The sequence below is a fragment of the Archocentrus centrarchus genome, chromosome 1, assembly GCF_007364275.1.
Source record: "Archocentrus centrarchus isolate MPI-CPG fArcCen1 chromosome 1, fArcCen1, whole genome shotgun sequence".
Taxonomy (NCBI): Eukaryota; Metazoa; Chordata; class Actinopteri; order Cichliformes; family Cichlidae; genus Archocentrus; species Archocentrus centrarchus.
In genome coordinates, this window is record NC_044346.1 from 5,143,856 (window position 1) to 5,168,948 (window position 25,093).

The following is a 25,093-nucleotide window of genomic DNA, read 5'->3' on the forward strand; positions in this document are numbered from 1 at the left end:
CATGGAGGGACAAGAAGTTACTGAGTACACTGCTGTTAAATTTAACAGAGGCAGTGCAGCCCATGAGCAATGACATTATCCTCACTGCAAGATTAGTTTTCACAATACAGCTTTAGGCTGCATACTCAGAATCACCTCATTTCTCTCTGAGCCAAAAATCAGGAAGCCGGAGAGGATCCATCTGCACTGTCCCCTACAGCCAACAAGATCTGATCAACACAACAACAATAATACCCAAGCTCAGATTTTACTTTTCTTCTTTTTTGGTCTAATAAATTTAAGATACAAAAATTTGACTCAGTCCATCTGTTTGATCAGAACTACAAGCATAAACTTGTTTAAAAAAAAAAAAGAAGAAAAGAAAAGAAAAAAATCATGTGAACATGTTTACTTTATTCCCTTTTAAATTCAGCATGTGAATGAACTTTGGTTTGGTCCCAGAAAGAAGCTGCTGGCCTGATCTGATCTTTAAGTATCACAGTTTATCTCTGCATGGCCACAATGGTGGATCCATCCCAGGCAGGTGGTTCAGTGTGTCCTTTTCTCAGACCACCTCATTCAAGAGGATGCTGACATCAGAGATGAAGGTTTACTGATGAAATTATAAAAAAATGTATTGAGGAAACCTGATTTGTCAACAGTAGCTCAGGGACTCCTGGGAGGTTAATCTACGTGTGTGTGTGTTATACAATAATTATTGTAGAGTCTTTGCTTTATGATGTAAAGTGCCTTTAAGTGACACTTGTGATTTGGCACTACATAATTAAAACTAAATTGAATCAAATTGAACAATTCATGAATGTGCGTTTCTGTATTGAAGATTGTGTCAAGTTCACTAACCAAATGAATCTGTTGGAGCTTTTTTTATTTCTTTATACTAGTAGTAAAATACACATATGATCCTTCATCATTATCATTGTATATTTTTGATGTCTGATATCCTGCTGTAGTGTCATCATTGGTTAATTTACATTAAGAAATTTAGCAGTTTCTAACTTTAAAAACTTAACATAATATTTTGAAAAAAAAAAACTAATTTTTCAAGGATCCAAACACTTCATCACTCAGATTTATCAGAGTGATATAAATGGAAATAAGTGTTGATTTGACACTAAAGTAAAGATAAAATAATATTCTGCTACACCTCCACTGTTGTGTGACTTTTATGCTGTGGGGCACGTTTGTATAATATAAAATTATTACATTCACACTCTGATGACTCAGGAGCAACTTGAGGTTCAATACTGTATCTCACCTAAGAATCATGCAGACTGGAGCAGCCAGGGATTGAACCACCAACCTTCCAATTGGTAGATGACCTGCACTACCTCCTGAGACATAGATGTCAGTCATTGAGCCTTTATTTAGGCCAACAATTATGAGGGGCCGTTAGGGACATTATTACTGAAATGCTCTCACACACACTACTAAAACGCGCTCGCACCCACATTTCAGTAGTGTGTGTGAGCGTGTTTTGGGCAAACAGGAAGTTTTGTGCAAACAGAAAGGCGTTTCAGTAGTGTGTGAGAGCGTTTCAGCAATAATGTCCCTAACGGCCCCTCATAGGTTATCATTTACATTCAACAAATCACCATTTGAATGTAGCAAAAACAAACAAACAAGTGTGCTTTTGTGCCAAGACTGATAAAGATGATTACTGGTGAGCTAAGCTGGTATCATCAGCAGAGGCAGTAGTTAGCTACACCCAGCACCTTTCCTGCTACCCAAATTAAACTAAAAGGTGTATCAAACCTATTCGTGGCCCAGTCATTATGAGGAGTGACCTCATTAATAAACTGGCCTGCAGTGCTAAAAGAAGAGTTTTTGAAAATGTTTTATTTTCTTCTTAAATTGACCTCATCAGTTGCATAAAGACGGCTTTTTTCTCATCAGTGATATTTTAAGAAGTTCAAGCTGCATTCAAAGCATTGTGTAAGAATCACTTCTTTATTTCAGTGTGGGGGTTTACAGGCTTCATCTGGTCATGCATGTTAAGTATGCATAGAGGAAGGACAGACACATCTACACTAGATTTTCCAACCACAGAAGACGCTGCCTTCAAACATCTTCAACATCTGAAGAAAGTGTGACTTCCATACATTATGTTACATGTTATGTGATCTACGTGCTGATGAGGTTCAAGAGATGAGAGCAGCAATGAGTTCAACTGCAGCAGCGAGTGGAGTCGTTCTCTTCCTTCTCTCTCTACCAGGTATTGTTTGTGTCTAATTGTTGATTTATATTTAAAGTTACAGCACTGAACACATTTATAGGAGTACTTTTAGTGAATAAATGCAGATGTACAGTGTGGTGTAAACCCTGCAGATCATCGCTCATCATGACTGAGCTGTTTTTAAGTGGTTTTCACTCCCTCACCATCTGTAGGACGAAGCTGAAAAGAAAAGATGAAAGAAAAGTGGCTTCATTAACTCAGATTATTCACAGACATTAACTGGAGGATGATTTCTGGATGATAGATCACAAATGTAAAAAAAAGGCCCCATCATCTGCTTTTCACTAGACGATTTTGTATGAGCTGTTTTCTTGTTTCCAGTTCAGCATCGTTGTTGTTTTTGGTGCATTTTTCTAGTTTTTAAATGGTTAAATCAGAAACTCATTGCCAGTTTGATTTTATACTAATTTCCACCTGCAGCAGCACTCTTTGAGGGACATGGAAACAAACTGTGAACACATCCTGCAGACTGATCACCTTCCAAGTTCAGAATTTTTTTGCTGTACAATGTAGACAGACAGGAGCAAAAGGTCAAAGGTCAGACTCAGTCCCAGGCCGGCTGCAGTCATGTGATGTACAGTTGCCTGCTCACCCACTGAGCCAAAGTGGCACCCCAGCAAGATGAGGATTAAAGTCACTGCCTCAAATGTGTTTTTCTCACTATATAATGACACTTGGTGATAGTCATCAGCAGGGTTATTATAGTTAACGAAAACGAACGAAATAACGAAAACTGAAATTGAAAAAACATTGCCGTTAACTGAAATAAATAAAAACTATAATTAAAAGGAAAAAACGATAACTAATTAAAACTGAATTGTGAGTTTACAAAACTAACTGAAATTATCGATAAACTGACTTTCATTTACTTGTTTTTTTTTTTTTTTAAGCCTTGTGGATTGATATGAAATTATTTTTTTCGCTCTCCGAGTTTAAGCTGGGAGCGCCACAGGACAACTGTGTGAGTGCGCATGTGCGTGCGCTCACCGCGCTGGTCCGCAAAGTAATGGCTGCTGTCTGCCGAGAAAGCGGCAGAGTCCCGTATGGAGGTTCTTTGAGTACAAGAGCACAGATAGAATCGAAAGTCTTGTTGTGGATGATGAAAAATGTGTGGAACATGTCTCAGTCAGGAAAAACCAGCAACATCAAAGTCCACCTGAGAAGCGCACAACAGAAACCGCTCTGATCCTACCAGGTAACCTGGCCTGGAGAAACGTGACTACTTGTCGGGTCCACGCAGCCCAGAACGTTGTGACTAAACTGTTGCGTCCTTGTGTGTTTCCGGCTACTTTATCAGTGAGAGAATAACAATCAGGAATAATAATCAAAGCATCAATATAAGGACTCACAACTGTCAGCAAATTCCTGGTAGGAGACTGCTGAAAGTATCAGGATGGACGTGAAGGAATGAAGAAAGTGGAAAGAGAAAAAAAAACAGACAAATATATTGGCAGCCAAAACACTGAGCACAAAGAGCAAGGACCAAAAAAGAAGTCCCAGCCTGCGCTGCATATAAAACACCTGTACACGACCACAAGGTAATTAACACACACAATCCAGCTACACAAGCATAAATGTGGACATGAGGTCGGCAACTTCCGTAGGTTATGTACAAAGACCCTGCAAGTTTAATTAGGAACATTTAACCAAGCTAGCTCCAAAACAGAAGCAGCTTCAGGTGGTGAGAACATCAGGATGCAGCTGGATTTGAGCTTTGACTCCTTCAAAGAGTTTGTTTTTGTCAAACACCACATGTAGCTGTTAATCTACTGCACTGATGCTGAAGTTATTGTAGAAGTTATTGAGTTTGGGAATTCATGTTTTTGTTTCTCCCTGTTGATGTTCATGTGTGTCCTTAATATTACACAAATTTAGCATGTCTTTTGAACAGCTGGTTGTTGAATATATTTCTTTAAACTGTATCTTTTGTCAAGTTTTCATTACATAAGAGTCACTTTTGCGCCTTGAATCTTGCACCTGAATTGGTATGAAAATACTAAAACTAATACTGAAACTAACTGAAACTAAGCATGAAACCAAAAATAAAAACTAATAAAAATGAGAAAAACCACTCTGAAAACTAATTAAAACTAACTGAATTAGAGAAAAAAAATAGTAAAAACTAACTAAAACTAAACTATAATGTAAAATCCAAAACTATTATAACCCTGGTCATCAGTTTGCATTCACATTCTGCAGCAGCCTGACCCCAGACAAGAAAACAACCAAGCAGAGCAAACAGCTGTTTTCATGTTCTGCACCCTTAAAATATATATTGTGTTTTTTTAATCCTACTCAGTACAGCTACATCAGGGTGCAGAAGTCTGTTCATTCACACTGTACCTTCAGACCTTTTATGCTGTCTTGTCTCAGCACACAGAAATGCTAACTGCACTGACATGAATAACTGGGTATTGTAACTGTTTCTGTTCATTTTCTTAAGATGAACAATTCAAACATTAGACTGACATCAACAATGGAGGCAACAGTAGAAATGAACTGAATGGATAAACAGACCAGAAAATATACCCTGCTAAAATCCTTAAGACAGTATCCATGATGAGGAACGTCAGAAACAATAAATGTGTGCTGTATATTCTGAGGAAGGATGCTTGGTGTAAATGAACGTATTCCTAAACAATACATGTTTTTTTCTAACCATAAAATGTGATTTTATTTTTCTCTCTGCGGTCTCTGGTGTTTCAGTGCCCTCTAGTGGTGAAACGTTAGTATTGCTGCTTCAGTCCTGAGCGCTCACTCCACTGTCTGCATCCATCGTTCCATCCATGCTCTTAGCCGCTGACCCCATTCATGGCCACGGGTGCTTTGAAGAATCATTTCACACAAATTAAAGAAGTAAAAAGCACATGCTGAGAATAACACCATCATTATTTTCCAGTGCACACCACTGTATATACATACAATGTATGTATATATTTTTATACATGCTATTTTTTGTATATTTTACACATTGTTTATTTCTGTATATCTCTTGATTATATTGATCATACTAGATTATAATATTTTCATAATATTTTTATTTTAGAGAGTTTGATTTTCTGTTACATGGCACTGAACAGGAGTGGCCCTTCAATCTCATTGTACATCCTGTATAATGACAATAAAGGCATTCTATTCTATTCTATTCTATTCTGTAGTTAATCACAGTGGATTAATAGTAGTTTTTAGGATCTTGATATCTTTGATGTTATGATGATCATCCTTTGGAGAAAGTACATCAGTTCAGTTCAGCTTCACATTCATGTTTTTGTTAGCTGTAAAGACAAACAGCTCAAATGGATGTCGTGGTGTGTGTGTGTGTGTGTGTGTGTGTGTGTGTGGTCAGAGGTTTACCTCTAACAGACCACACAGCTCATCATTCACTTTGCTCTCTTCAAATCATTATATCAAGAAGTACGACCATCAACACAACCTTATTTTACCTTCAGTGTTTTCTTGTGTTTGGCTCAGTGTGCACATTAATGCTGTGAACAGGAAGGAAGCTGGTGTATTTAAGCAGTTAGATTTCCGTCTTGTGCCTGCAGACCACAGCAGAGAGACATCTTTAGACAATGACCTTCAGCTTTGTAAGTAGAATTGTTTATTGATGCGTCTGATTCCTGGATACTTTATTTATCTGCTCACATGTTTTATTGTCTGTGAAGTCACGCAGACAGATGAGAGGAGCAGCTATGATTTTAACTGCAGCAGTGAGAGGATTTGCCGTCATCCTTCTCTCTGTGTCAGGTACTGTTTGTCTACATTTACATTCACTGTTTGAAAAGAGGAATGTAGCAAAGGAAAGTTGAACTAAGCCTCTAAAATCAGGCTGAAAATCAGAGTTGAGTCTATATAGTGAAAAAAGTTTCTATACTTGCTTTTTCCAACGACGATTACATCATCTCACACACAGACACACACACAGACACACACACACTCACACACACACACACACACACACACACACACACACACACACACACACACACACACAGTTGTCAGTAGCTCATTGTTATCTACTCTTTATAGAGTATCTGCTGTAAACAGTTTCTCTTTAAGTCTGTTCTGCTTTTCTTTGGGTTTCACAGCTACAGTGTGAACAGAGAGACGAGTGCATCAAACAATTTTCTTTCACAGTAACTGAACTGAACAATAACTGAACAAACACTTTTTGTGTGAGACTGAAGACTAAACAAAGTCAAAAAGCTGGAACAAACTAACTACAGAAAAGTGTAAAGCTTTTAGGTTGACCACCCGACACAAATGCACACTTACAACCTCTCATATATATTGTTATATTTTTTACACCTCCTCCAGATGCTCCAAAGCTTCCCTCTGTGTCAGTGAGTCCCTCTGCTGAGATAGTAGAGGGCAGCTCAGTGACTCTGACCTGCAGCAGTGATGCTAACCCAGCAGCTAATTACACCTGGTACAAGGAGGATGAAGACTCACCTAAAGCATCAGGACAGAACTTCATCATCACTGACATCAGACCTGAACACAGTGGGAGTTATTACTGTGTCGCCCAGAACAGAAGAGGATATCAGAACTCCACCTTAGAGCTGACAGTTGTCACAAGTAAGTTTCAGTCTCTAAACTGATCAGTGTAAATATATAAATGTATATAATAATAATTGTGTAGCCAAGGGAAAGAGTTTCCACACAGGACACAATAACAGGGGTTTCTGCAGCACTTTAATGGCACACAAAGATACAAAGAGTAAAACACACAAAAATGGACACAAAAACATGGCAGTGGGTCTGACTACACACAGAAACAAACAGAGGAACAAATTAATGCCAAAACCACCAAATAATAATAAAATGTCTTCAGGCACTCACATTTCACAGCAGTCTCACTAACTTCACTCTTGGACACTCTGCAGACTGCACACTTAGCATCTTGCTGCACATGTGAGGACATGTGATCTTTAGCCCACTCAGCAGATATTGGTCACTAACACCAACACCAACAAACATATACACACTCTTGGTAAAATACTGACTCATAACTTCTTTAAAGTACTGACACAATATTTCAACACATTACTGACATCATTACCAACCACTGTTCTTCATGATGCTGCCACCTTGTGACAGAAGTGTGTAACATCAGGTGAACCTCTGCCAGTACATTTGTGATGCACCTTAAAACCACAAATTACCAACAAATGTCACATTTAAGAGAAACTGACAGAGAACATGTTTACTGACACCCCAACATCCCAGGAGAGAAACTTCTTTAGTCCAGTTTCAACCACCCAGCTACATATATGAATATCATGCTTATACTATATATAATATTGTAAACACAGTTATCATTGATTCATTTCCATTCAAGGAAAAACTATTGCTTGAGTAGATGATGACAATACATGATCCAAGGAGTCGTTCTCCGTGCTAAGAATTTCAAATTAAATGTAAAAATGTTGCTTTGTATGTAAGAATTTGTATGTAAGCCTGGAAACATGTAAAAAGAGAAGCTGACAGATTTCAGGAGCTTTAACCTCACACTGGAACATCTCAAAGTTATTGTGTTAAAAATCACAATGTTGTGCCTGTGCTTTGGTTTCCTGTGATCGTTGTGTTCTCAGTATCTTCCTGTCTTATTTTGAAGAGGTTCTCACATCCTGTTTAACTTCATTTTCTGAGGAGGGGTTTTTGCTTCCCAGTGGGTTTAGTTTCCTGTGTCCAGCCCTGTGTGGACACAGTCTTGTCTCTTCCTCTGTCTGTTTTTCCTTCACTTTGCTCTACGCTCACTCCTCATATTTTTATGCTTTGCTGCTTTCTGTTTCAAGGTCATCACCTACCTGAACTTAGGGACCAGCTCAAGCACCCACTCTGCAGCAGATTGTCATCAGTAGCAGAGCAGTAATCAGGCTCCTCTGTGGCTCTTGTGTTTTCTGCCCATGCTAACATCTTTGTTTTCTAGTTACTCCCAGATGGCTGAAGAGTTCACTACATACAAGAATCCCTTACCTGTTTCTGTCAAGCTGGTCCACCTTTTCTGGAAAGAACTGCTTAAATACTCACCTCTCAGTCTCACCTGCCTGTCCACCCTCCAATGGTTCCCACAGTCTTAGGATCCCTGACTATTCCACCCACTGCCCTCTCTCTGGATTCTCCAAGTATGAACTCACTCCAATAAACACTTCATTTTTTCAGAGTTTGATACAATATGCAAAAACTATTTGGGAAGTGAGTATGCTTCTTTAATCCACATATCTGTATGATTATCAATAAATCAATTTAAATGTAAATAGGTCCAACAAAACCCTGTGAAGAAAGCACCAAGATTAAATGTAAGTGATGACTGATAAAATGGTCCTGATTCATAGGGTGAGGAGTGCAGCAATCTGGGAGGGGCTCAGAGTAGAGCTGCTACTCCTCCACACTGAAAGGAGCCAGTTGAGGTGGTTCGAGATTCTGACTAGGATGCCTCCCTATTGTTTCTAGGGTGAGGTGTTCACATCCTACCAGGAGGAGGCCTCGGTGCAGACCCACGCTGGAGAAATTATATCTGGTCTGGGAATGCCTCGGCGTTCCCACGGATAAGCTGGAGGAGGTGGCTGTGGAGAGGGAGGTCTGGGTTCCTCTGCTGCCCCCACAGCACGGTGGAAGAATGGATGGTCCTGATTCAGTTTCTCTGATTTTTTTCACTGGTGAAACTTTAGTGTTGCAGTTTCAGGCTTTACTGCACAAACTGCTCTGACAGCTGTGCTTTAAAGGGCCGATTCACCCTGTGAAGTGAGTTGAGATCTTGACTGCCGGATAGCCTAGGCCTATGTGGACAATAATAATGTCATGGCCGGGGAGGAAACGGGCGAGGAAGGGCAAAAACGCAGGACTCCAGAGGTAAACATAACTTAAAAGGGCGTTTATTCAGGTAAGGGGGGAACATAAATACCAAAAAAACCTCGGAAGGGAGACGGAGAGCAGGCACAGGGAACACAGGAACACACGGGCACACAACGTCAACGACGCGACAACAGGCAGAGAACACGCAGGGCTTAAATACACAGAAGGGCTGATGAGGGAAGAGGAAACAGGTGGGAACACAGGTGACACTGATACCTAAGACGAGACCAGAGGGAAGCAAAACTGAATACAACAGACAGGGGCTGGACGAATATCAAAATAAAACAGGAAGTATGACAAGGGAACAGAGATGCAAACCTGACACAGAATACAGAGAGACACAAGGAACTACAAATAACTGAGGGCAAATACAAAAGATAACAAAACAACTTGAGAAAACGGAAACCATACCAAGAAAACATAAAACACTGGGCCACCGGCCCAGGATATGACAAATAATCCAGATTTATAAAATTGTTAAAGAATGATTCATATGAAGTAGAATGAAATGATAAGAGTGTGTGTAACACAGAGATGATCTTCATATATGTATTAAGCAAGTTGTGAAAGAGGGAAGCTTGGGCTTCTCTGCTTAGGCTTCTGCCCCCGCGACCCGGCCCCGGATAAGCGGAAGAAAATGGATGGATGGATGGATGGATGGATGGATGGGTGAAATCACTGAGCTCAGAGTAAAATGAGGAACTTGAAACTGTCGCCTACGGATAAGTAGGAGCAAAGGGGAAAAACAAGCTGAAAATAGCCTTAAATGGAAAGTACCTAACAGGCCCATGTATTAACGAGAAATGAAGGAATGTCTAAGCCAAATACCATAATTTGAAATTGGACAGTGGAGTGATAGTTTGTCATGATGATGAATGAAAACTAGTTTGTGTCCTAGGCTTAAACTATAAAAGGTGATGCACAGGAGCACTGAATGAGAATTTCAGGAGCCTTCTCCCCGGACAAGAATCTGCTCTGCGGAGAGGACTGCCCCGACCCTCTGTGGATACTAATTCGACTTTGAATAGTTCTGCCGGTATTCTCCCTGCTTCTCAGTTGAAGTTGGATGCACCTTCGCTGTAGAAATTCTATCTTTTGGACTTTGAACTGAGTCAGAGAAGATTTCTGGATTACAGCGTGAGGATTGTAAGAGGACAGTTAACAGAAGGACAGAAAACATCTTCCTTTTGGACTTCTCCTTTTTTCCCCACTTCACTGAGGCAGTTTAACGGACTGGATTTTGGTTGATTGAGAACTGATTTTGAGCTACGCAACTGCTTGAGCTGAACCTGCATAATAAAATTTGACTCTTAACAGTCAGAAGTAGTCCTTTTGACAGTTACTTCCCCCATCTACGGTACACTTAGTCTCATGTGATAGTAAAACTTTAGGTGTAACACTTCCACCTTTAACCCTTATGAGACAGGGATGACAGAGTGCTTCTCTCAACTTGGACCAGATCAGAAAAATTAGGTTCTCTCTCGGAGGACAAATGAACGTGGACAGAGATTTGGAAAAGGTAACACATAGAAGGAAAATTTATTAGCACTGTAACAAGTTGGAAAAAAAACAAGGCTTCAGTAACGACTGAATTTCTCACTGTATAAAAAAAAAATACTACCAATTGGTAAACTTCTTGAAAAGAAACTGGGCCCAAAAAAAATAATTAAATAAAACAAACAGTCAAAAGTCGGGTCAATGTCAAATGTCTGTGTAAAATGTTCACAGGTCTCTCTGTGTAAAATGTTCACAAGTCTCTCTGTGTAAAATGTTCACAGGTCTCTCTGTGTAAAATGTTCACAGGTCTCTCTGTGTAAAATGTTCACAGGTCTCTGTGTAAAATGTTCACAGGTCTCTCTGTGTAAAATGTTCACAGGTCTCTCTGTGTAAAATGTTCACAAGTCTCTCTGTGTAAAATGTTCACAAGTCTCTCTGTGTAAAATGTTCACAGGTCTCTCTGTGTAAAATGTTCACAGGTCTCTCTGTGTAAAATGTTCACAGGTCTCTCTGTGTAAAATGTTCACAGGTCTCTCTGTGTAAAATGTTCACAGGTCTCTCTGTGTAAAATGTTCACAGGTCTCTCTGTGTAAAATGTTCACAAGTCTCTCTGTGTAAAATGTTCACAAGTCTCTCTGTGTAAAATGTTCACAAGTCTCTCTGTGTAAAATGTTCACAAGTCTCTCTGTGTAAAATGTTCACAGGTCTCTCTGTGTAAAATGTTCACAGGTCTCTCTGTGTAAAATGTTCACAGGTCTCTCTGTGTAAAATGTTCACAGGTCTCTCTGTGTAAAATGTTCACAGGTCTCTCTGTGTAAAATGTTCACAAGTCTCTCTGTGTAAAATGTTCACAAGTCTCTCTGTGTAAAATGTTCACAGGTCTCTCTGTGTAAAATGTTCACAGGTCTCTCTGTGTAAAATGTTCACAAGTCTCTCTGTGTAAAATGTTCACAGGTCTCTCTCTCTCTCTACCCGGGTAGTTTGATTTCCTTTTTTGTCTTATCTGGAATATTGCGATGGGCGTCCCCTTTCCTCAGACGAACAGCACAACAGGCCGCTGGCGTCACACCCTCCATGCGTGCAACCCCACGTCCCGCCTCTCCACTCGCCGATTCTCCCTCTGGCTCGCCATCTTCAGAATCCACCCAAAATGGGGGGGGGTGGGAAAAAACCAACCTGCATAAAGCAGTAATTGATACATCCCCTCTTAAAAGAAAACCAATATATTCCTTTTTTTCTATCTATATTCTTAAATCTGTCAAACTGTACAGTATGTTTTCTCCATTCGTAAATCGATGAACATAAGTTATTCAACGTCAGTGTAGCTGCACATTAAAAGTTGTTTTTTTACAGCCTATACACCACAATGTGTACGGATTTGTGTCATCTTACCCATCACATAGTGCACATAGTGTGAGAAAATAACCACATCAAGTCCACATTATGCATCATTTGAGTTTACCTCATATAATTAACTGAACTACACACACTGCATGTGTAGCCAAGGACACAGCAATAGTTAAACTTGCACAAAAAAATATCAGAACAAACAGAACAAAATTGAACCACCACTGAACATAATACAATAAATCTGGCTCCGATTGGTTTTGGTTTTTTCCTCTTTCCATCACAGAAACCTTTTGAATTCAAATATTTCTTTCGTATGTGCCAAAGAATAAGTAACAATATAGTCAAAATGGCGGCGACTAGCATATTAGCCTACGCTGAAAGAAACTCACTCACCGGAGCTTTTCCACTTGACAATATACCGATCTGACGAGGCGATGTCCGTCAAAGCGGCTCACTTTCAAAATGAAAATCTTCAAACACTCGAAACAACATTCAAAAGAAAGTATAGTTCCACTGCTTATCCTGGACTTAACAGGCAGTAGAGCGAACGACACCCTTCCTCTCCGCCGTGTGTGCTCTGATCAGCCTAATTACCAGAAAAAAAGTAAACACGGAAAAGGAAAAAAAACGGGAGAACACAACGTTGCTGTCAGCATAGATGTGGGTGTATGCGCACCCTGCTGGCAAAAAATAAGAATTGCCTGAGGTTTTCACTAAACACTTAGGAACAGGAAAAAATCCGGAGGTTTTCCTTATTAGTGCAACTAATGGGCGTTACATCCTCCCCTCCTGAATCAGCGTGCGTCCCTGCATGCTTAGACTTTACACCTGAATTAGCTGACCCATGTCTGGTGTAGCAGTAAAGTCAAGAGCCTGCATTACAGCTTGGTCTAGACTTTTCAGAATAGAGTGCATAACTAGGGATAAAGGATTCCCAAGTGACCTATATGTCAATCTATCAGGCTCAACTCTCTGTCTTGTTGACCTCCTAACCCCTGAATCTTGAATTTCTTCCTGAACAAGGTTATCTCCACTCTCTCTCAGCTCCTCCCCACTTGATTCCTTGAGTCTTTCTTTGTCTTCCATCATCCCATCAGTTTGTTCCTCATCTTTTTCTTCACTAATTTCGACTGCGTCTCTTTCCACAGATTCATCACTGACTAGTTCACTTCTAACTCCAACATCATCCACAACAGGTAAGTCTATTTCCACAGGTAAGTCTCCTTCCACTTCCTCAGAAATATTCCCTTCCAGGTTACTCACTGGGTGAAACACATCAGCCTCAGGATTCAGACTTGACTCCTCGCAACTTACTCCATTTTTGTCAGTCAAGTCAACTCTTGTACGAGGGATTTCATGGACAATGGTTACTGTTGGGAATGTGATATTCTCTCTACCAGTTTGTGGGTAATAATCTACTTCCTCTTCACTTTCCCATGGCTGCTCTAGTTCAGCAACCTCAGGAAGCATTTCACTTGCCTGGGGGGTTTGACATTTCCCTTCCTCTTCTTTCACTTGCCTTAACTCGTCTTGAATAGAGGAAGCTAGAAACCCGCAAGGTAGTAACAAGTCTCTATGAAGTGTCCTCTCTGGACCATCGGAGGTCACTGGACTAACAACATAGACTGGAGAATCATCAATATGCTTGACAACTTTGTACACTGTACCACTCCATCTGTCTGCTATCTTATGTTTACCTCGAAAGGAAACATTTTTGACAAGCACACGATCTCCTTCCTCAAGGGTAGACTCCCTAACTTTGAGATCATATCTCTGCTTGTTACGTTGAGCAGTCTTTTCACTGTGTTCGATGGCAAGCTTATACAGTAGTTGTCTTGCAGATTTTCCTTCAGCTTTCTCACATAATCTGTGTGAGTACCTTTCTTACATCCTTCTGGATGTAGTCCAAATGCCACATCAATGGGGAGGTTTGGCTGTCTCCCAAACATCAACTGGTATGGAGAGAAACCAGTGGTGTCATTTTTGGTTACATTGTATGCATGTACCAGGGGCTGTACATGATCAGGCCAGTTTACTTTGTCCTCCTCTTGGAGAGTTCCTAACATCTCTAGAAGCGTCCTGTTGAACCACTCAACGGGATTTCCACGAGGATGATAAGGAGTTGTTCTTGTCTTCCTTATGCCCAACAGCTGACAAAGGTCTCTGATAAGGACAGACTCAAAATCACGACCTTGGTCGCTGTGAAGACGTTCAGGTAGCCCATAGTGAACAAAGAAATTGTTCCATAAAATCTTGGCTACTGTCTTGGCTCTCTGATCGGCAGTGGGGACAGCAACAGCGTACTTTGTGAAGTGGTCAGTTATGACCAAGATGTTCTTTGTCCCACGCCTATCAGGCTCCAACGACAAATAGTCGATACACACTAATTCAAGTGGTCGACTTGTTCTGATGTTCACAAGGCGCGCTGATTTCTCAGCCTTGGCCTTGCGACGAATACATCTTTCACAGGTTCTGACTTTTCTCTCCACATCCAGAAACATTCTTGGCCAATAGAACCGCGTGCGAACAAGATCCAGTGTCCGGTCCAGTCCCATGTGGCCAATGGAGTCGTGGAGGTTTTGGAGTGCCATCTCCCTGAACTTGGGAGGTAGGACCAACTGATAGAAAGGCTCACCCCGGTTCATACGCTTCCGGTACAGAACGCCATTATCTAACACAAGTTGGTCAAACACTCGAAGCATGAGTTGAACTTCCTGATCTTCCTGTCGGCGAACACGGTAAGTGAGACGTTTACCCGCACCAACAAGGTCAATAACTCTGCTGATCCGAGGATCATTTCTTTGCTCTGCCGCCCAATCCTGCTGTGATATCTGTGGTAGAGTGCTAGATCCAGGCAGCAGATCAGCCTGAGAGAACTCAGCTGGGATAGCACCCACACCAATAGCAAGGCACCCTACTGTGACAGGTGAGTAACTGCCATCTCCGTCATCTAGAGCATTATACAGCTCATGTCTCTCACAAATAGCTTTGACAGCTTCTTTGGGGAAGCTGTGTTCACCCCCTTCATCCACAAACCTTGAAATGAACTGCCTCACTCTGTCATCCTCGACTTGAGTAGTGAGATCAGTTCCATCTGAATCATGTGGCCGTCTGGATAATCCGTCGGCATCAGCGTTTCTTTTGCCAGCTCTGTACTGTATGCTAAAGTTGAAGTTCGACAAGGCAGCAAGCCACCTGTGTCCCGCAGCATCGAGCTTGGCTGATGTCAGAACATAGGTCAGAGGATTGTTGTCCGTCATGACCGTGAATTCTGCACCGTACAGGTAATCAAAAAATTTGTCAGTGACAGCCCATTTGAGTGCTAGAAACTCAAGTTTGTGAGTTGGGTAACGCCGCTCACAATTTGACAAGCCTCGACTCGCGTAGGCAATTACCCTCATCTTACCGTCTTGCTCCTGATATAAAGCTGCCCCTAGCCCATGCAGGCTGGCATCTGTGTGCAAGACATATGGCTTCCTGGAATCGGCGAAGCCAAGCACTGGGGCTGTTGTCAGCTTCTCAATGAGTGTCTTGAAAGCTTCCTCACAGTCTGAGGTCCACCGCTCATTGAAAGGCCGTTTGAGGTCAGAGTTTGAACATAGCTTTGGACCTTTGGACTTCTTCCGGGGCGGAAGGTAACCAGCAGTTAAAGCATTTAGCGGTTTTGAAATCTTTGCATAATCCTTGACAAACCTCCTATAATACCCTGTAAATCCTAAAAAGGATTTCAGTTCACTGATGTTAGTTGGACGAGGCCAGGTTGTCAGAGGGGCAATTTTTCCAGGGTCAGTTTCAACTCCATTCTCTGAGACAACATGACCCAAATATTTGACTGACTTCCTGAAGAAATGACATTTCTCAGGTGACAACTTTAGCCCGAACTCTTTTAACCGGTTCAAGACATGCATGAGGCGGCGTTCATGTTCCTCAACAGTGTCAGCGAACACAATGAGGTCATCAAGGAAGACCACGACTTCCTTGAGATTGAGGGAGCCCATGCATTTTTCCATGACTCTTTGGAAAGTTGAAGGGGCGTTTGTGACTCCTTGGGGCATCCTGTTAAATTCCCAGAAGCCCATGGGTGTAACAAAAGCCGTTTTGTGTTTGTCCTCTTCATCTACCTCTACTTGATAGTAGCCTGATTTCAGATCCATCACGGAAAACCATTTGGACCCTGTGAGAGCAGCAAAGGTTTCCTCTATGTTCGGCAAGGCATACGCATCCTTTATGGTCTGGTTGTTCAACTTTCTGTAGTCGACACATAAACGGATGGCACCGTTCTTCTTCTTTACAACAACTATTGGTGAGGCAAAAGGGCTTTCTGACTCCCTTATGATGCCAGCATCCAAGAGTTCCTGTAGATCAGGGGTGTCCAAACTACGGCCCGCGGGCCAACTGCGGCCCCCCGTCCATTTTTAATTGGCCCGCAGCAAATTAAAATAAGTATAATACAATATGGCCCAAGCGTCAAATTTCTGCTTGACTGCACTGCACTTTTTTTAACACTAGGTGGAGCTACTATCTTGAACAAGGCAGTTTCTCAACAAAACAAGATAAGTGAAGAAAAATGTCAGGGCAGACAAAAAATGGCGTCTATGAAGAAACGTAAGGTAGCGCGTGAATGCAGAAGATTTCAGACACGGTGGGCAAATGAATACTTTTTTATAGAAGTGAAAGGGAAGTGTGTCTGCTTGATTTGTACTGAGACTGTGGCAGTGATGAAAGAGTATAATTTACGAAGACACTATGAAACCAAACATCAGACGTATGCATCCTACACTGGTGCCGAACGAGAACATAAAGTTAAGCAAATGGCAGCCAGCCTGTTAGCTCAGCAACAGTATTTTTTTCGTGCTAATAAGGCACAAGAAAATGCCACAGTGGCTAGCTACGAGATAGCTCAACTCATTGCACAACACGGGAAACCTTTCTCAGATGGAGACTTCATAAAACAGTGCCTCACTAAAGTTGCAGGAATAATGTGCCCGGAAAAACTGCAGGAATTCAGCAGCGTGAGCATGTCCAGAAACACAGTTGTGCGGCGAATAGAAGACTTGTCTGCTGACTTAAAACATCAAATGTCAGATAAAGCTTGCGCTTTTGATTTTTACTCGATAGCATGTGATGAGAGCACAGATGCCACAGACACCGCACAGCTGTTAATTTTTTTGCGGGGAGTTGATGATAATTTTTGCATCACGGAGGAGCTGCTTGATCTTAGAAGTCTAAAGGGCACAACGACGGGTAAGGATGCAGTTGACAACATGGGACTTAAATGGGACAAGTTGTGTGGAGTTACAACGGATGGAGCCCCAGCTATGACCGGAGAGCGCCAAGGAATGGCCTCTATGGTGTGTGCCAAGGTTAAAGAGAGTGGAGGTGAGGCTGTGAAAATGCATTGTATCATTCACCAAGAAGCCCTCTGCTCCAAGACAGTCCAGCTCGGCGATGTGATGAACACTGTTGTGAAAACGGTAAACATAATTCGAGCACGAGGGCTGTACCACAGAGAATTTCAAGCGTTCCTATCAGACATCGATGCTGAATACGGAGACCTGCTGTACCATTGTGATGTGCGCTGGCTAAGTCGCGGCTCCGTGCTGCAGCGGTTTTATGCCCTGAGGTCGGAAATTGACCAGTTTTTGAAAGAAAAGGACCGCCCGCTTCATGAGCTGAGTGATCCTTTATGGTTGGCCGACCTAGCATTTTTAGTTGATCTTACCGATCATCTTAACTCACTTAACAAGAGCCTACAAGGCAAAGACCAGCTTGTACCACAACTTTATATGCAGATGAAGGCATTCTGCGTGAAACTCCGTCTCTTTGAGGCACAGTTACGCAACTTTAATTTTGCGCACTTCCCTACGCTGTCCGAAATCAAGAGTGCTTTTCCAAAGGCCAATCTTTCTCTTAAGAAAGGGAAATATTTGTCTGTTATCACATCTCTGATGACAGAATTCAGTCAGCGCTTCCAAGATTTCTCTAATATTGAAAAACAAATCAAACTGTTCTCGACTCCCTTCCTGGTGGATGCAGAGGAAGTGGAAGAGGTTTTCACTAAACACTTAGGAACAGGAAAAAATCCGGAGGTTTTCCTTATTAGTGCAACTAATGGGCGTTACATAGGCAAGTAGCTTAAACATCTAGCTCTGTTTTGGTCACACTAGTCTTGAATCCACTTAAACTAAAATATGTTCCTAGGGCTTATTTTCCTAGCTTTTAAATTTTGACCAGGCACATTTCCAAGTGCACTGATCGATGAGGGGTTGGCCACTACAACTAACGGGACTGTATTTCGGGGTCAGCTGCGTGAGCCTTCCTGACTGGCGGCATCGGAGCGCAGAGGAAGCAGGGCAGACGTTAGGATTATCAGTGGTAAGAAGCCAGGTGAGTCACCACGCTACAGCTTTAAGTAGTGCCACAGAGTACCGGTTTGGGTAATACTCCGCTGGTGTGTGTAGCCAGGACCCTATTGAAACGGAGAAGCTGTCACAGATATGACCTGTGGGATCTAACAAACCAAAATAAACAAATAACCCACCATGATTATGGATCCACACCTCATCTTTCATGACGTTCTCACACAGATTATATGAAGAATTTCAAAGCACCGTGATCATTAACACAACGTTGTTTTTACAATGTTGTGTTAATGAGCCAAATGCAAGTGTTAACTTGCATTTGGCTCATTGTGCATATTAATGCTGTGAAGAGGAAGAACGTCTGGTTTCACTAACCTGATTTCTGTCTTCTGACCACAGCAGAGAGGCATCTTTAGAAATGAGCTTCAGCTTTGTGAGTACAATTCTTCATTGATGTGTTTGAAACCTGAACACATTATTTACAGTTTAAACGGCCTGTTTAAAACAATGCAGTAAAGATCACATGACGCACAATATTTAAGATGCACTTCCACAACCACGAGCTCACTTTTGTACAGCTCATCTTTCACTGCTCTCACCTCACCCATTTACAGCTTTTTGTGGGCCTCAAATAAGATTCTGTTTGGGGCCCCAATGAGGGGGGGTTCAAACCCTTTCAGATGATCCATGGTGACACTTTAATCTGTTAGACTTTAAGAAGAATCCAATCCAATTTTTGTTTTTCTGCAAATTTTCTCACAAACTCCTCAAATATTCTGAAACTGAGCTCACAGCTCGGCTCCTGTCCATCTGCATTTGGCCCATCTTGCACATCAATGCTGTGAACAGGAAGGAAGTTGGTGCTCTATGATAGTTTGATTTCCTTCTTTAGCCTGCAGATCACAGCAGAAAGGCATCTCAGTGTGACAGCTTTAAAGATCACGTTGAATCAAAGCTCTGCGGTCATGAATGCAGCCTTAAAGAAGGGTTAGAGTCTTGAAATAAGGGCTTGTTTTCAAACCTTCTATTGAAGAGGACCTTAACTGGTACTTCTTTACCATGATGCTCCATTAATGAAATCTTATGCAGAACCTTCATTATTAGCTATCGTTAGACTAAAGCAAGTAAAGATGTTTTTCAAATTTCCTTTAAATGATGTCAGAGAGATTTTGTTTGGTGTTTTAAAAAATCCATTGTGAAAAAAGCAGTTTTGGTTCCAACCATAAAATGTGATTTTATTTTTCTCTCTGCGGTCTCTGGTGTTTCAGTGCCCTCTAGTGGTGAAACGTTAGTATTGCTGCTTCAGTCCTGAGCGCTCACTCCACTGTCTGCATCCATCGTTCCATCCATGCTCTTAGCCGCTGACCCCATTCATGGCCACGGGTGCTTTGAAGAATCATTTCACACAAATTAAAGAAGTAAAAAGCACATGCTGAGAATAACACCATCATTATTTTCCAGTGCACACCACTGTAGTTAATCACAGTGGATTAATAGTAGTTTTTAGGATCTTGATATCTTTGATGTTATGATGATCATCCTTTAGAGAAAGTACATCAGTTCAGTGTTCAGCTTCACATTCATGTTTTTGTTAGCTGTAAAGTTAAACAGCTCAAATGTGCAGACTGTGTGTGTGTGTGTGTGTGTGTGTGTGTGTGTGTGTGGTCAGAGGTTTAACTCTAACAGACCACACAGCTCATCATTCACTTTGCTCTCTTCAAATCATTATATCAAGAAGTACGACCATCAACACAACCTTATTTTACCTTCAGTGTTTTCTTGTGTTTGGCTCAGTGTGCACATTAATGCTGTGAACAGGAAGGAAGCTGGTGTATTTAAGCAGTTAGATTTCCGTCTTGTGCCTGCAGACCACAGCAGAGAGACATCTTTACACAATGACCTTCAGCTTTGTAAGCAGAATTGTTTATTGATGCGTCTGATTCCTGGATACTTTATTTATCTGCTCACATGTTTTATTGTCTGTGAAGTCACGCAGACAGATGAGAGGAGCAGCTATGATTTTAACTGCAGCAGTGAGAGGATTTGCCGTCATCCTTCTCTCTGTGTCAGGTACTGTTTGTCTACATTTACATTCACTGTTTGAAAAGAGGAATGTAGCAAAGGAAAGTTGAACTAAGCCTCTAAAATCAGGCTGAAAATCAGAGTTGAGTCTATATAGTGAACAAAGTTTCTATACTTGCTTTTTCCAAGGACGATTACATCATCTCACACACAGACACACACGCACACACACACAGACACACACACACACACACACACACACACACACACACACACACACACACACACACACACACACACACACACACACACAGTTGTCAGTAGCTCATTGTTATCTACTCTTTATAGAGTATCTGCTGTAAACAGTTTCTCTTTAAGTCTGTTCTGCTTTTCTTTGGGTTTCACAGCTACAGTGTGAACAGAGAGACGAGTGCATCAAACAATTTTCTTTCACAATAACTGAACTGAACAATAACTGAACAAACACTTTTTGTGTGAGACTGAAGACTAAACAAAGTCAAAAAGCTGGAACAAACTAACTACAGAAGAGTGTAAATGTCTATTTTTTAATATTCCAGTGAAAATAACCAATTTTCATTCTTTAAAACACACACCTACATGTGTGACAGAGAGACAGGAAGTTGAGACGCAGATCAGTGGAAGTTCCTCAAGTACAAAAATAGAAAAGATAATGAGACAGGAAGTTATTACAAATTCATAAACAGGCAAAGACTGAATGTAGTGAATCTGCAGAGGAACTAATGAGGTGAGAGAATGGAGCCTTCTGATTGGTTGGAAAGCAGGAAAGGTGGATAACATCTTGACAATTTGAGCATCGTTCACTTTGACCTTTGACTTCATTGCTAGCTGAAGGTCTTTAATAGTGATTGTGGTTTCTGCTGTGCTCTGTGTTACAGTGGTACAGGGTCAGAATGGCTGGAGAGTGACTTACACTTCTACTCAGATCTGTGCTGTAAAAGGATCAACAGTAGAAATACACTGCAGCTACACATATCCATACAGTACATATTATCAAGTTCAACAGAAATTGTGGTTTACTAAAGGCACTAACAAAGAACCTGTGGATCTAAAATCAGACTCAGACTATAAAGGACGAGTGGAGTATCGTTGTTCTGGGCAGAGTTGCACTGTGAGAATCACAGACCTGAGAGAGAGCGACTCAGCTGAGTACAAGTTCAAATTCATAACAAACCACCCAGATGGTGGATATACTGGTTCACCTGGAGTCACTTTGACTCTCAGAGGTAACATTTTATTTAAATGAATGATTTGGTTCCAGGTCTAATCTGCATGTACTTTAAGAACATAAACTGTGTTTCTGTTGTTTCCACATGTATGCAGCTCTCCAGGTGCAGGTAATCACAGCACAGCACCTACAGGGTTATACCCAGGTACAGCTGAGATGTCACAGCAGCTGTTTGCCTGATCATCCTTCCTATGTCTGGATCAGGAATGGGCGAAACACTTTGAGTCAAACATCTTCTTCTATCCAGTCTTCATTTGATCGTGCAGACTTCATTTCCTGTGCTTTAAAAGGACACGAGTCGTTTCCCTCTCCATCAGTGTGTGAGTTTACTCAACAGCCTTCACAAACACTCCACCATCTGCAGCCTGAACATACGACCCTGTATGTTAACTACATGGAACTCTGAGTGTCTTGTTGATTGAAAGTGCTGCTGTCTGAAAAAGAGGAAGTTTCATTGATATTTGGCTCTGAGATATTCAGAGCAGTTCAGCTCATCCACCAGCACAGCATCCACAGCATTGGATGGTTTGTAGTTTATGATGTTTTGGACCTCCAGCCACACCTGCCTCCAGGTGTTCCTGTGGAGGTGGTCCTCTATTTTATTGCTGTAATTCCACTTGGCCTGTACTCACCATCATCAGTGGGAGCAAACATTTACTGAAAAACACTGTAGACGAATTCCCAAATATGAGCAACTAAATCCAACTTTACTTTTTCCAACAATGAAGTGAAATGATTTTGAATCTAGTCTAGAAAGTAACATAGTTCTTTATGTGGGTCTGACTCAGCTTACCAACATGACCAATAATTAGTGGTTTTTAAACATGAAATTACACAATTAAATATGGAGATCATACTGTGCCAGGTAAGATCTACTGTATGCAGCATCACTTAAATTCATTTTTCAAAAAGGTGACATTAAAGACCCCCTCTCATCATCACTGGTCAATCAAAGACGTTTCTCCAGTATTTCCAGCATATCCCAAACATATTCTTATTTTATGAAATTCCTACAGTTTAGGATCAAACATATTAGAAGAATCTTCTTCCAGAACCTGCAGTTTGAGAAATGAATTATAAAATTATGATGGAAATTGTGAAGAAAACCTTTTCGCAGTGTCTGATTTGCTGTCCCAGCAAAATGTTTCCATAAATTCTTGTACATTTAAACATCAGCTCCATCTGATCCTCCCACTCTGGACAGTATTACTGTACAGCTGTGGATAAGCTGGGAACCCGCACATCTGCATCCATCTTTATTGATGTGAAATGTGAGTGGAACTAATTTTGTAGAGTTCTCTCCTTTTTTTCTGGATTATGCAACATCAATTATCATGAAAGTTAGACCATGTTTTTTTTTATATAGTTATACTCATAGCTTTAGTATCTCTACTGTTTTTCTTTTAGTTCCACTAGGAGGTTCAAATTCTTGAAGAACAAGCTGCTACAGACACATGAAACATGTCACTTCCTGATCATTTGCATGAAATACCGACCAATTGCATCACTCTGTTTTATCTCCCAGATGCTCCAAGATATGTTTCAGTGTGGGTGCGCCCTTCTAATGAAATCAGGGAGGGCAGCTCAGTGACTCTGACCTGTAGCGGTGATGCTAACCCAGCAGCTAAATACTCCTGGTACAAGAAGGATGGTCAAACACCTCTCAGTAATGAATGGCAGCTCTCCTTCAGCTCCATCCGATCCTCTGAGTCTGGAGAGTTTTACTGTACAGCTGAGAATAAGCTCGGCAGGAGAACATCTGTATCCATCTCTGTTGATGTGACGTGTGAGTAAATCCTCTTTAATAACAGTGAATTGACTTGAACACATATGGACCCCACTGTCCTGCTCATTTATCTCATTAGCTCATTTTGGCCCTACTGTCACAGCCTACTGCCACAAACTTGGGTTTTATGATGATGAGAGTTTTAAGTTGAAGTCTCAGATCAGTGCAGTGGTGAAATCTAGTTTCTTTCACCTGAGACAGCTGCAGAAGATAAGAAAACAGTTAAAAGATCACTTTAAAGCAGTGATTCATGTCTTTATTATAACTTGGCTGGATTATGTAATTCTTTATATATTACATGTTCTTCATTTGTTCTTAAAAAAAAAAAAGCTGTCTGCTGCTTAAATTATCCAAAATGATGTGCTTTGGTGGTTCAAGCTTATGTGCTGGATTTTTCTCTAGCTTCAAATGTTGTCTGGTCTATTGGAGTAACTTCATGGCTGTTGCTTTTCACTTGCCAAAGTATGTCTGGTCCCTTCTGTTGCAGTGCAAGCTGGTCGGAAAGGCCCAAGAGGCTTGTGCTGCCTTCTCAATTGAGGACAGTCTCCAATATGATAAGGTTAAAAGTGCTATTCTTAGAGCATATGACCTATGAGGCCACTTGACTTTGATGTGTGTGGTTGCTGGACATTGGGCTGTGTGTGTTTTGAGAGTGTTAAGCTCAATAGTAGTAATCATTGGCATTTGTGTTTTTGGCTCTGCTGTCTTTTATCTTGTTCTGTTATGCTCCAGTTTTTGCGGAAGCTTGGTAGGGGTTCTCTGCCATTTTTGTTGGTTACCTTTTTCTCCTGTTTTGTGGCTAGCCAGGGAGTTTAGGCATTGCCTTTTGTTTTCACCCCAAAGATTAGCTTTTAGCTAGTGTTTTGGTTGTAAATAGCGTTTGTAAATATTTGTAAAAAAATATTTATAGGTGTGTGCAAGATGCTGTTTGTGGTTTTCCTCTATTTTGTGTTACGCTCCTTGCAACCCATAGACCAGGGATCCTCAAATCCAGGCCTCGAGGTCCGGTGTCCTGCAGGTTTTAGATGTGTGTCTGCTTCAACACACCTGAGTCAAATATAGAAGTCATTAGCAGGACTCTGGAGAACTTCACTGCATACTGAGGAGGTAATTCAGCCATTTGATTCAGGTGTGTTGGATCAGGGACACATCTAAAAGCTGCAGGACACCGGACCTCGAGGCCTGGATTTGAGGATCCCTGCCCTAGACCCTGCAGGCAAGGGGCTGTAACATAAGTGGGGGCTCGTCCGGGATATCCCGTGAATCGTGGCTGATGCACATTGTACTTGTGTTCCAGTTTTTAACCACTGTTTTCAGGACTGGGAGATCGAGAACCAGAGGACTCCAAAGGGACTTGTTTCTTTGGGGCAGAGGAACCCTTTTGAGGGGGGAGGTTTTACATCCATCTGCAATCCCTACTGTGTAGTGGCAGTGAGAGGTTCATGTGCTGCCTCTAATTGCTGATTACCTACACCTGATGAGGTGTAGATAAAGGCAGGTATGAGGTCAGTTTTGCAGGGGCTCATCACTGTTGCTCTTCTGCTTGTTTGGTTTTAGCTGTGCTTACCACTGGATACAGAAAAAAAAAAACCCATTTGTTCTTAAAACTTTGGTATGAGTCTCCATTTTATGTTGCGACTTTTGAGCCGGGTCGTAACAGTTGGTATTAGTCAGTCCTTCATGTCTCGTCTTCAGCTGGTCCAAAATGCTGCCGCACA

At 41.4% G+C, this 25,093-nt stretch overlaps 1 protein-coding gene across 1 annotated transcript in view; it reads left to right on the plus strand.

The window, feature by feature from the left end:
* The first annotated feature begins 5,717 nt into the window (after positions 1-5,717).
* LOC115790314 (B-cell receptor CD22-like) overlaps positions 5,718-25,093 on the plus strand; it is a 52,969-nt gene continuing 33,593 nt past the window's right edge. Inside the window, exons 1-5 of the mRNA XM_030744134.1 lie at positions 5,718-5,820; positions 5,899-5,980; positions 21,240-21,587; positions 21,685-21,909; positions 23,115-23,375. Of these exons, the coding sequence (XP_030599994.1) occupies positions 5,806-5,820; positions 5,899-5,980; positions 21,240-21,587; positions 21,685-21,909; positions 23,115-23,375 (931 nt within the window). The 5' untranslated portion in view covers positions 5,718-5,805. The remainder of the gene's footprint in view (positions 5,821-5,898; positions 5,981-21,239; positions 21,588-21,684; positions 21,910-23,114; positions 23,376-25,093) is intronic.